The sequence below is a fragment of the Pteronotus mesoamericanus genome, unplaced genomic scaffold, assembly GCF_021234165.1.
Source record: "Pteronotus mesoamericanus isolate MK-2021 breed Mesoamerican mustached bat unplaced genomic scaffold, CSHL_Meso_final contig_164, whole genome shotgun sequence".
Lineage (NCBI taxonomy): Eukaryota > Metazoa > Chordata > Mammalia > Chiroptera > Mormoopidae > Pteronotus > Pteronotus mesoamericanus.
Genome location: NW_026555065.1, coordinates 20583640 through 20596133, shown reverse-complemented (window position 1 = coordinate 20596133; position 12494 = coordinate 20583640). Strand labels below are relative to the sequence as shown.

Here is a 12494-nt window from a genome sequence, read left to right as displayed (position 1 = left end):
CAACAGGACCACACATACTGTGCATTTTTCACTCCATCTGGAGTTCCTTACTAAAAGAGGACAAGCCACTTCTTCATGGAAAAGAGTGTCAGTCTGTCAGAGAGCAGAAATTCAGCTATGATAAACTGGTAAGATGAGAGATATCCAAAGATAATAGAGCAGGAGGCTGAGACGGAAAGGAAACAACTACACACTGTCTAATCCAAGTCTGGCTTTTCTTAGCTCAGAAGAAACTAACATTTTTGGTCTTCTGCTTTTTAAACAAAGCTTGAACCTAGATTATGGTCAGATATTTGTCTTCAGCCAAATGATTTATTTAAAAGAGTTTACAAGCTAAATGCTGTTCAACAGACAAGTTATTTATACATAGCAATTTCTGTATTTAGTACAATACACCCATACCTGTGAAGTTACTGGAAACTTGTCGACACTGAACTAAAAATTCAAACCAAGGGTGAGCTTCATGTAATTCTTTTTTGTCCAAAAAGGGACAGTTTGGAGGACTAAGCCTGTATAAAAATATACAATAAAAAACACACTCTGATTAACATACAGGATAAGACAGACAGTTGCAATCATGTTTGCTCAGGTGATAACTAGCATAAAAAAAGAACCTTGGATTTTAAAAGTAAATATAACACAATATATGTCCACTTGTGTTGTTTTGCATATTCCTTATGATCTAGAAATAGAGGAAAATTTTAGAGATAGAGAAAATAATATTTAAAATGTGTTTACTACCAAAATAAATTTTATCAGTCCAGTATAAGATTAATAGATAATTCATACTTCAAGTACTTTAAGAAACTTTGTATTTCACTATTTTTACAACAGAACTCTATAGCATTTTCAGACTTAAGAGGTTATTAAAAACCTTTATACAATTAGAGAGAAGCTAGGACTAAGGAGTTAAGGCTCAGAATAGGTCCTTTGAAAATATGGCTTTTAAATTATCTTGTCAGTAGCTTTGGGGAAAACATTTCTGTGTGTAAGTAAGCCTCAATGATATGAACCAGAAATATACCCTCTGCTTGAATTTCTAGTCTTTAATACACAAAATAAATGTGTTCTCATTAGCATACTGAAAGTGGACTCTAGAATCAAACTGACTTTGCCATTTACCAGCTATGAGCCATAAGGCACTTAGTCTCTCTCAAAGCTTCAGTTCGCTCATCTGTGAAAAGGAGGTAGAAATAACCATTTCATAGGGTTTCTGTGAAAATTAGATGACATAATCTAAGTACCAAGAACATTGTAAACACTCACATATTAGAGACCATTACTATTATTGTTGTTATTACTGACCCAATAGCAATAACCACTGCCCACATACATGAATCTACAGGTTGATCTTAAGTAGGTATATACTGGTATCTATCGCTCCATCCATCCATCTATTCATCCAAACAAATGTAAATTTTAGAGCATATCTAACCAGCAGTGGCTATGAATTCAAAGTTGTTTACCATTTGCCTGGTAATGAAAGTATCCAAGAGCTCCAGGTTAACCTTAAGAATCATCCTCTCTTTTAAAGAATTTTTTAAATTTATTTTTAGAGAGAGGGGAAGGGAGGGAGAAAGAAAGAAAGGGAGAAACACATTGATTAGTTGCCTCTCACATGCTTTCAACCTGAGACCTGGCCTTAAATCCAGGCATGTGCTCTGACTGGAAATCAAACTGCCAACCCTTTGGTTCCCAGGCCAACACTCAATCCACAGAGCCACACCAGCCAGCCTCCCTCCTCTTTTTCAAACTTTCATTTTATTCTAATCTCTAGCTATTTAAAAGGTTAACAGAGATATTACAAATTTAACATCACCAAAAAACACAGGATAAACATTTAGTTGAATTTAGCATAGAGCTAAAAGATGTACCAAGTGCTGCAGTGGGAAGAACTTCAAAAATCAGTTGCCCCCAACCGGTGTGGCTCGGTTGGTTGGGCATCAACCTGCAAACTGAAAGGTCACAGGTTTGATTCCTGATCCAGGCACATGCTTGGGTTGCAGGTTCAGTCCCCAGTCAGGGCTCGTGCAGAAGGCAACCAATCAATGTTTCTCCCTCACATTGATGTTTTCCTCCCTTTCTCCCTTCCTTCCCTTCCCTACGAATCAATTTTTTTTTCAAAGAAAAAATTTTAAAATATCAGTATTCCTCATGCGTGTCACATTTAAATAGAATTGAAAAAGAAAACATGAAGACCTGCTCAAGGACAATCAGTTCTCAGTACTTACTTATAATAGTCGAGATAGACATAAAGAAGATACTGCAGGCTGTGCTCCAAACAATAGAGAATGAAGTGAGAATGGAAATCCCAACCTTCTTTGGATCTGTAGTTTTGAACAGGAAGGGTATCTTGCATCACACCCCCAATACGGTTCAGTCTTAGGAGGAAGAGTTCAAAGTCTTCTAGTTCAGATATAAGAAAAATCCCATTCCTATAGAACAGGTGTAAGAGATGAAAAGTTAAAAAACTGCTAGTTTCAGGGCACGCCAAAACCACCTCCATTAGTTTAAGTCTCAACTACAACAGGTACTCAAATAATGTCCTTTCTTTTCACTCAACACCTTTTTTTTAACTTATAATATTGATGAGATGCCATAGTAACTTCCCTCTTGTTCATATCAGTTAGCCATTGGTAAAACTGGTTTCCTTAGATGTTGTATCACTTAAAATCACAGAACCTATTGACAATGTTAAGGGAGGACTTACTGCATTTTTTAAAAAAAGTATTTACAAATTAAGACTGCCAATTCTTACTCTATACATACATTCTGAGACACATTTTACTGGTTTCCAATGAGGGTTTCTGAATCATTTTAGTATTTAATAACAGTATTGAGTTATCTTAAATATTTAGTAGTAATAACAGTATTGAGTTACCTTAAATATTTCAAAAACCTAAACTATCTCCATTTTTTTTTATTTATGACTGGAACTGTACAGTCCAGTGTACAGCAATGGTTAGCTCTTGAAGCTAGATGTTTTTAGCACTGAGAAATTCACCAAAATATACAAACAAAATCATTAAGAAACTAAAGCAGAATAATTTAAATAAAGCAACTACTAAACAAAAGAAATTTGCATTGAAATATTACTTTTTACAAACTTACTGTTAAACACATCATATACATCATACAAAGGCATACAGAAAATATATGATGTGGAGTTTAAAGGAACACCACGTAATCACCACCAAGATTATAGCACATTATACCTGGAAGCCCTCAGTGTACTCCTTCCCCACTGCATGTCCTTTGCTACCCTGACTTTTGTGATAACCATTCTCTTAGTTTTATTCATAATTTTAGCACCCATATATGTAACCCCAAATAATATATGGTTCAGCTTTGCCTATTTTAAACTTCCTATATAAATAAATATATAAATGGTATCTTCTGGAAAATTCTACTCAACGTTGTGCAATTTGTCTATGTTGATACCTGTGGCTACAGCTTGTCAGTTTTTGTTACATAGTGTATTACATTGTATGATTACACTACATTTTATTTATCTACTCTACCTTTGATGGTCATTGCAGTTGTTCAATTTTTTTGTAAAATAAATTTATATTTCCATGACTACAAATGAGGAAGAGCACCTTTTCATATGCTTATCAGTTCTGTGACTTTAAGTGAAACAACTATAATGAAACCAGTTTTTCTTCTTCTTTGTGAAATGCCTAATTGCACTGGTATCTGCCCCTTCAGAGCCGAGCTTTACTCTTCTCCTGTGCTGTGTCCCTGGGGCTCACCAGCATTGGTTGCTCCAGAAGACGACGGTGCCCTCAGGCTTCTGTTTTGGTTTGCCCTGTGGCAGACCCCTCCCCTTCCCAGAAGATAAGAGTCAGAAAAAGGGTAGGATTGGGATGCCCTGGTTCTCTTGCAGGTTGGGTGACATACACTACTCTCACGGTCATGAAGATACTCTTCTGTATTTCTGAAAGCTTTATAGTTTCACATTTGACATTAAGGTTTAAAAATCTACCTGGAATTGATTTTATGCATGATGTAAGACAAAGGGTTCAATTTAACTTTTTCTCCCATATAGCTATCATCCAGTCCTCTCAGTCCCATGTGGCAAAAAGATTACTCATTGCCCACTGTTCTGTGGTGTCACCTTTGTCACATATAAAGTGAGCATGTGTCGATAAGTCTATTTCTATGCTCATTATTCTGTTCTACTGGTCTTCTTGTCTGTTCCTGCACCAACACTCCCACGGACTTAACTGCTATAGCTTTAGGAAAAGTCTTGATATCTGGTAGGACAAATTCCTCTTTTTTAGGGCTATTCCTGACCCTCTGCATTTCCACATTAATGTTAACAATCAGCTTATCAAAATCCAGGAGAAAACTTGCTGGGATTTTTACTGAGATTGTACAATATCTAAAGATCAACTTGTGAAGAATTGATAGCAGGCTTGTCTTACTCCAAATCTAAGAGAACGCTTGTGATACTTCACGTTAAGTATAACGGTAGCTAGATTTTTTTTTTTTAAGATACTCGTTTAAAGTTAAGGGATTTGCATCTATTCTTAGTTTGCTAACAGTTTTTACTATAAATAGATGTTGAATTTTATCAAATGCTTTGTGTAGCTATCAGGATGGCATTTTTCCCTTTAATCTGTTAATGTAGTAGATCTCATTAGTTCATTATCATCATAATTCATGATAAATCATATATATGTTAGCTTTTTAAATGGTGAAATATTTAAGCAAAATATTTAATAAGCATACAAGTTATATGAAATTTTACTTTTAGTAAACAAGAAGAGGATTTAATGCAATGGAAAGAAAAGTGAATAGAAAGTCAGGGGTTAAAAAAATTAAGGCCTGTAAGTACTGGATTGGGCAAAGCTCTTAACTTCTCTGTGTATCACTCTCCATATCCTTAAGTTGAGTAAACAGTACAGCTATTCTTTCCCAAAAAGTACACATAGGAAATTAGTTTAAGAAAGTTAAAAATTAACATACATGTTCAGTCTCATTATTATTTTGATAATTTAGAAAGGTAGATTAGGTTGAATGATATGAAATTGCTGATGTTCATCCATTTCTGACCCACACAAATGGCAAGTTCATACAGTTTGCTCTAATAGAATTACTTTCAGAAATTAAAGTTTAAAGTCTTCCCTTAACACTTCAGGATCTCCTCCCCCTCACTAATTTCTTAACTGAGGAGTTCTCTTTAGTTCAAGACCATACACAGCATATGGGTACAGTGAGAAGAGTAGGGGACATTACAGGATACTAAGCTCTCCTTATTTCAGCTCTTGCCATGCCACTTAGTCCTTGTGGCCCCACCGACAGCTTACCATTTCTACACCAAAGCACATACCTTCATCGAGATTGAGAGTCTATTCACTACTGCATAATGCTAAATGTGTAAGATTTTAAAACCTCAATTTTAATGTATTCTTGGCAGTTCAGAGGGAACGTTACAGAATTCTTTTTATTGCTTTGCCCCATAGTTATAGTACCTGGCCAGCTCATCTATAATTTTGTTCCGCATGTTGTTGTTGCAGCAGGTATTCTGATCGATAACATCAACAGTCAGAGGAGGCCATTTGTTCTGCTGAAGTGAAGAATAACTATTCTGGGTTTGAAATTCTCTAATCCATGAGATAATGCTTAGCCAATCATGGCGAGCTGTGAGGTATGTCCAGAGGGCTTCGGGAGAATACAATTTATATTCTACATTAAGAACAAAATACATTTTAAAATAGCAATGAATTATGATTACTGCCACAAAACTCAACACTAATCAACTGAGTAAAACGACTATCTGGATAAATATTTATATATATAAATTATCCAGGCCCTCTGCTTCTTTTACTATTTTCTTCCTTTATGTTGCTCTTCACTTTGTAATCAATATTTAGCTGGAAGAAGGGTTAAACATTGCTTCTTATTAGTATAGTGGTTAAATGAAACTCAGGAATTAATTGTGCATTTCACTTATCTTTTCAGCCCCCTTTTTCCCTTTTCTTTTTCTTAAATAAAAACTTTGGCTACAATAATAAACATGAATTTGACACCTTATGAATTACCACCATTAGTTATTCCCCAGAGCCCTAATGTCATACAGATCTTCAATTTACACAAGAAGAAATTCAAAGATAATTTGGAAAATAAACAATGTCACTTTGAGGCAGGAAAAAGAACTCAGCCTTGAAATCTCAATTTACTGAACCATACAACTTTTCTCTTTCACTATTACATTATTATAAGTTCCTTACAATAACCTTCAGATAAGAAGTCTTAATGACTTGCATTTTTTTTAATCCCCACACAAGAATTTTTTTCATTGCTTTTTGAGAGAGTAAGAGAGAGAGAGATAAACATCAATGGGTTGCCTCCTGCATGTGCCTGGACCAGGGATTGAACCCACAACCCTTCCGCTATGAGACGACACTCCAACCAAGTGAGCCATACCAGCCAGGGCATGACTTGCATTTTAAAGCAACTGAATATTTTTCCCCTAAAGGAATTCTAGAATGGAAACACACACGAAACTATACTAATGCCTAATTGAATACTCATTCAATATGTTCAAATTTCAGGCTCTCTCACACTTGCCTTCTGGATTTATCCTGGGAAGAAGGATAGATTCTTGTGTTAGTTGATTCCACCACTGAGCCCAATTTAATGCAATTCTATGGTTCTGTTTGTCAAATTTATCTTTATAATCACATTTCAGGAATGAGTCCAAAGCAGATTTGTGCTTGAAAAAATCTTGTTCCTTTATCCAGTACCTAAAACAGTGATATAATTTCTTTTAACTTTGGAGGAAAAAGCATCGTTTCTTATTATCTGTTCAAAAACTTCTATTCTTTTGGGGAACACATACTATAATACTCTTAATTTTGTATTTATTCCCATGTGTGCACATACACACACATATTGGGAAATTCCTGAGTCCCTTCTGGGTGATACAAGTTTTACCTTCATAAGGGATGTAAGCTCAGTTCTACAGAAGAAACCCATGCTCACTAACAATTAAAAACTACATACTATCTAAAATATTCTTCCCATATTACCAAAAAGGGACTAATGAGACTACCTGGGAAAGGACTGGATCTGCATATTTCCTTGCAAATGTTCTGAATAAAACTTCTCAACTTGATGCACGAAGTCTATAGTTCTTTTCTCTTTTTCAGAAAAATAATTTTTTTCTTTTAAAATTTCAACCTTGAATAAAAATTAAAGAAGTGACCTCACAAAAATCAAGCACATTTGTAAAACAAATGTCATGCAATTAAATGCCATTTAAGAAATATATTTTGAATTTCTGAGGTTATATATATATGTATTCACACAGGTTTTCCTTTACCACAAATGCAAAATGATCATTTAGAAATACAAAGGAGTTGGCTTACTTTTACTTACTGGATATTAGTTGAATGTTAAAATTACTTATTTTGAAGATTCACCAAGGTTTTCTAGAAAATATAAACTACATAGTCTCACCTTTACCTACCAAAAAGTCCCGTATATTTTTATCAGTTGTATAGAAGCATATCTTGAGCAACTGGTCTTTTACATCAAAGCCCTATAATAAACATAGAGAAAATATAATGTTGTAATAGAGCTATTTTGAGTATAAATACATGTGTTGGATACAGAAGTACCCTATTACACACATACATAGAATTCCACAGCTTCCCTGCTCTTGTGACTTTTTTTTTCATTTTCTAAATTTATCACACATTTTTACTGCCTGTCCCGAAAGTCCTTAAGCATTTTGCCAGAACAAAGGCAACACATCAAACAATGTAAGGTATGCCAGGCTATCACTGAACCAAAACTACTGGTATCTGCTATGATGATTCACTTAAAAACAAAAGTCAATGCAAATAACAACCCTTACATAGTTTTACTCCTCTGCACTTGCAGAAAGTTAGCGTGGATCAGACCGTAATGATGAAGATTAGGGCCACATCTTAGTTTAGGAGTCCTAGCTCTAGCACTTCCCCTCCTCAAAAGTAAAACCATGGACCACAAAGCAAAGGTATCATTAGAAAGTTAAAATTTAGGTGTAAGTGGTCACATGAACAATACAGGATGTTCCCCAACAAATAATGAGGTCCTGTGCAGGCTTTGACATGCAGCCTTAAACGAGAAATATGGTCTACTTCTAACCAAACTAACAACTCTAACAGAGAGTTAATAAATAGAAACTCGAATCAAAAATATCTTCAAGAAAGTTCTTAGTACCAAAAAACATTTTAGTATTATTGTCATTATTTCCTAGTAAAAGCTACACAAATTTCTTAGTCTGTGATATAACTCTAAATAAAAATCATTTTTTTGATAAAATTTTGGCTTTATTATTTTATATTCAGCAGGTCAGTTCAAGTGCCTATCTACATCTTGTAGGGTAGGGAAGACTGGGCCATAGTCAACAGTGGCCTTTTCAAGTTACAAATCAGTCACAGCAGTCCAAAGGCAGCCAACAAGTGCTGAGTTTATTTGCATCATAATAAACAGAGAAAATCTTGTCTCCTCCTGACCAGACACCCAAAAGGTTGTAAAAGACATGCCACTTAGCTCCAATTTGAGCATTTGTACTAAAAAACTTAAGCCTTACCGTGGCATATTTAAAGGACTAGGTGTGATCCTGTATAAGGCCTTCCATGTCATAAAAACATTCTTTCTACCACATCTACATAAAAAAAGCTGTGTGTTCTTATTACATCTGTAGTTCCATGGCAACTATGAGGTAAACAATTCACAATGGCTGGAATCAAATCTGATTTCCCAATGACCAGGGCTGTCACAAATCAATTCTTATATCAACCAGAAATTATATTAAGTATGTAGAGATGTTCTCTTACTTTAGGAACTTTATGATCAGACAAATAGATTATGTCACTCACCATATTCTTTAAAAGTTCGGAGGCTTCCTTTACATTGTTCTTTTTCAAATTGTCAAAGACCAAATCTAGGCCTATTCTAATGAGCTCTTCAAGTCTTTGAGCAGAATGACTATTAATCCTGAAGAAAGTTTGTGCCTCTGGTATTTTGTTGTTTAAAATGGCATTGGCAATAACTTCCTAGGAAAAGGAAGAAAAACATCTGCCTTTTAAGTTCCTTTTCATTTCCTTATTATGATTATCAACATGGATGTACACACTTATCGAGCACCTACTACAGGACTTTTATTGAAAATCTCCTACCAGATTTGGGGCTTTGCACAGGGGATATAAAGTTGACTGAAACACAGACCCTACTGTCCAGGAGCTTCTAGACTAGTGGAAGACACAAAAATGAAGTACTGATTATAGTACTGTATGATATGGGAGAGAAATACAGGTATCCCAGGGTGCTAAAGAGGAGGGTCCAGAAGAGGAACACCTAAATAAGAGGAGTGACAACAAAGCAAAGGCTTCCTGGTGGAGATAACTGATGAGGTAAAAGTTTTAAAGACAAGTTAAATGTTACACATATTGAGAAAAGAAGACAAGAGTTCCAAGAAGAGGGAAAATTATGTGCAGAGGCATAGAGGCAAGAAACAACATCAAGTCTTCAGGGAACTCCAAATTATTTGATTTAATAGGAGAAAAAAAGCTGGGGAGAATAGCAGGTAAGACTTGAAAGAAAAGCAGAGGTTCCATCATGAAAGGCATTATGTGTGAGAGATGGACTTTATCTTGAAACTTATGCGGAGCATTGAAGGATCTTAAAAATGTGAGGTGATATACATGTATGTATATGTATGTCTATGTGTGTACACACACATACACATATACACATGTATACACACACACACACACACACACACACACACACACATATATATATATATATATATATATATATATATATATATGTTAGGAGGAATATTCAGGCAGCAATGTGGAGAATGGACTGAAAGGGATTCAAGCTTAAGATAGTGAGGCATTAAGTTACTGCAATAATCGAAGTAAGAAGAAACCAACCATAAACTGAAAACCTAAACACAAGAGAGAACAGAGAGGAGGCATTCTTAACCAGGGGCTTCAGAGAGGTCCATAAACTCCATTAAGCCATGTACAAAATTGGGTGTATGTGCACATGCATATATTCACATGTATGTTTTTGGAGACAGAGTCCACGGCTTTCATCAAAGTAAACTATAACCACCTCCCAATTAAAAAAATTAGTGATATTGAGTAAAAAGAGCAGAGGACCATGGATGGAACTTGGAAGACATTAAAGGGAGAAATCAGAGTTAGGAAGAGGAGGAAAAATCTGCAAAGGAAACTGGAAAAGAGAAGTCCAATAAAGTAGGAAAAAAATCAAGCAATTTTTGGCTAGAGAATGAGTAAGAGATACAGAAAATGCAATTATATCAGGTACTTCCCTATGTCTCCACCCCAAGAACAGCAGTCCTTTGAAACTGGCAATCTCACAACCTTATCATTTTTACTCCCTATTGATACTGATCAGTTGGGTTAACCTATTTTGGCCTTTATCTTTCTAATGTCAATATTCTCCATGTGGATGGAGGGATTTTTCCAGTCCCTAGTCCAGCAGATGAGCACAGAAAATTTAACTGGCAAAATACCTTAACTAGAATCAGAGATGGGACTCAAATTCCAGGTGATAATGTCATAAAATACAAGTTTCCTAAGACTGAATCACCAGCACCAATTCAAAAGGTCAGGCAGAATGCCTGAGTCTAAAGGGCCCAGGTCTAGCCATTCAGGAAGTGTTGCTAAGGCAGTGCTGCTCATTAGTCTTGAGTTGCGTATTTGTCTCTGGATCCAAGTGGGCAGATGTGGCACTATGAGGTAGCCCACCTCTGTTTTGAATTAAATAAACAAAGCTTGAAAACAAGTTTGAAGTTGTGCCCAGAGACCTCCAAGTATACAAAACTTAACACCCTTGCAAAAGTTTCTTAATCACAGTTTACAGAATCTAAATTCTGTTTCTTCCATTGTTTTCTCAGGTCCTCTGAATCTGGCAAATAAGAGATAATTACTCATATTTACCTCAATGCTGAGTTTCTCCCACATATTGCTCTCCTTTACTTTGGGGACATTTTCATTTACATCATATTCATCTACAGTATCTGTTAGCTTCCAAGGAAACTTTATCATGAACGTTCGAAGCTCATTAATGTAGCTGGTCAAAATGTTCACTCCTTTCTGTAGATGTTCATCTAACTCTATGGAAAACACCAATATACCAATTTCATATACACATAAAAATATGTGTGTGTATAGAAAGAGAGAATATATCACAAGCTGTTATAATTATAAATAATTCTAGAAAATGTCAAAATTCAAATTCAGTGTTTTCAAAATTGTAAATGAAAAAATCTGAGCTATTTCCCATTTACAGGTAGCTCTGTGATTTAATACAACCTCACAATGATTAGTCCTTTCTTGCCAACTTTCATTTCACTCACTCAGTTACACACTGATTTTATCCAATGTTAGCAAATGGCACTCTACTGACTTGCATGCTCTCATGCAATAGGCCCACTTATATCTCTGTTGTGACATAGGAATGGAACAATTGTATCTTTCCTTGCTGCTATTCTTACCTTCATTGTGAATAAAAAGCTCCCTTATTTGTTTGTTAAGGAAGGACAGTGTAAGATTAAGTAATTGTTCTGAGAAGTTTTTGCTTTGGGTTTCAGAATCACTTTCTCTAATTGCTGAGCAAAGCAAATCCAATGCTGGTGTCAACTCTTCCACATCTGAGAAAGAATCAAAGAAATTAACATGAAGAACATCAAGATATTCCCCCAAAATGAACATATCCAAAAATACCATGTTGCACCCTGACTGGTGTGGCTCAGTGGGAAGGGCACTGAAAGGTCCCCAGTTTGATTCCCAGGCAGGGCACATGCCTGGGTGGTGGGCCAGTTCCCAGGTGGGGGGTGTATGAGAGGCAACCGATCGATGTTTCTCCTGCACATAAATGTTTCTCTCCCTCTCCACCCCCTTCCCCTCTAAATATAAATAAATCTTTAAAAAAAATACTATGTGGCAATATTTTAAAACATAAAACAAGGACCAATTTCTTATTTTCAAAAAGCTCACAAATCTTTTAAAGTCTTAGTACCATACACTTTAGCAATTCTACTTAACTAGTCATTATTTACTGGTATTACTATTAACTCTCATTTTGCTGTACCATAAGTATTGTATGGGGTGTTTTATAAATACTATCTCATATATTCCTTTCAACAACCTGAGAGGGAGGTGTTATGGCTCCACTCTTTCCACAGATGAGGAAACTGAGGTGCAAAGAGAATAAATAACTTACCTAAGTTGATTTGGAAAGGAAGTGGCAGATCCAAAATTTGAACTTAAGCCTGTCTGATTCCAAAACCATTCTCTTAAACATGGATGTAAAAGCAAGGAGTGTGGAGGTAGATATACTTTTCCTCCTCGCACAACCAAAAGAAGGACAACAGATTTAAAAGCAAAAAAAAAAGCAGAACTACCTGAAAATCAAACTGTATGGAAGTCCAACAACCAAAGAGTTAAAGAAGAAACATT

General features: G+C 35.6%; 1 protein-coding gene across 1 annotated transcript in view; it reads right to left on the bottom strand.

Moving 5' to 3' along the window:
• The window catches only part of SPG11 (SPG11 vesicle trafficking associated, spatacsin), a 91582-nt gene that overhangs the window by 52496 nt on the left and 26592 nt on the right, over positions 1-12494 (bottom strand). Inside the window, exons 9-17 of the mRNA XM_054565472.1 lie at positions 11531-11686; positions 10974-11149; positions 8877-9053; positions 7478-7549; positions 7061-7188; positions 6577-6752; positions 5478-5691; positions 2232-2435; positions 403-509 (exon numbers count right to left, since the gene is read on the bottom strand). Coding sequence (XP_054421447.1) covers positions 403-509; positions 2232-2435; positions 5478-5691; positions 6577-6752; positions 7061-7188; positions 7478-7549; positions 8877-9053; positions 10974-11149; positions 11531-11686 — 1410 coding nt within the window. The remainder of the gene's footprint in view (positions 1-402; positions 510-2231; positions 2436-5477; positions 5692-6576; positions 6753-7060; positions 7189-7477; positions 7550-8876; positions 9054-10973; positions 11150-11530; positions 11687-12494) is intronic.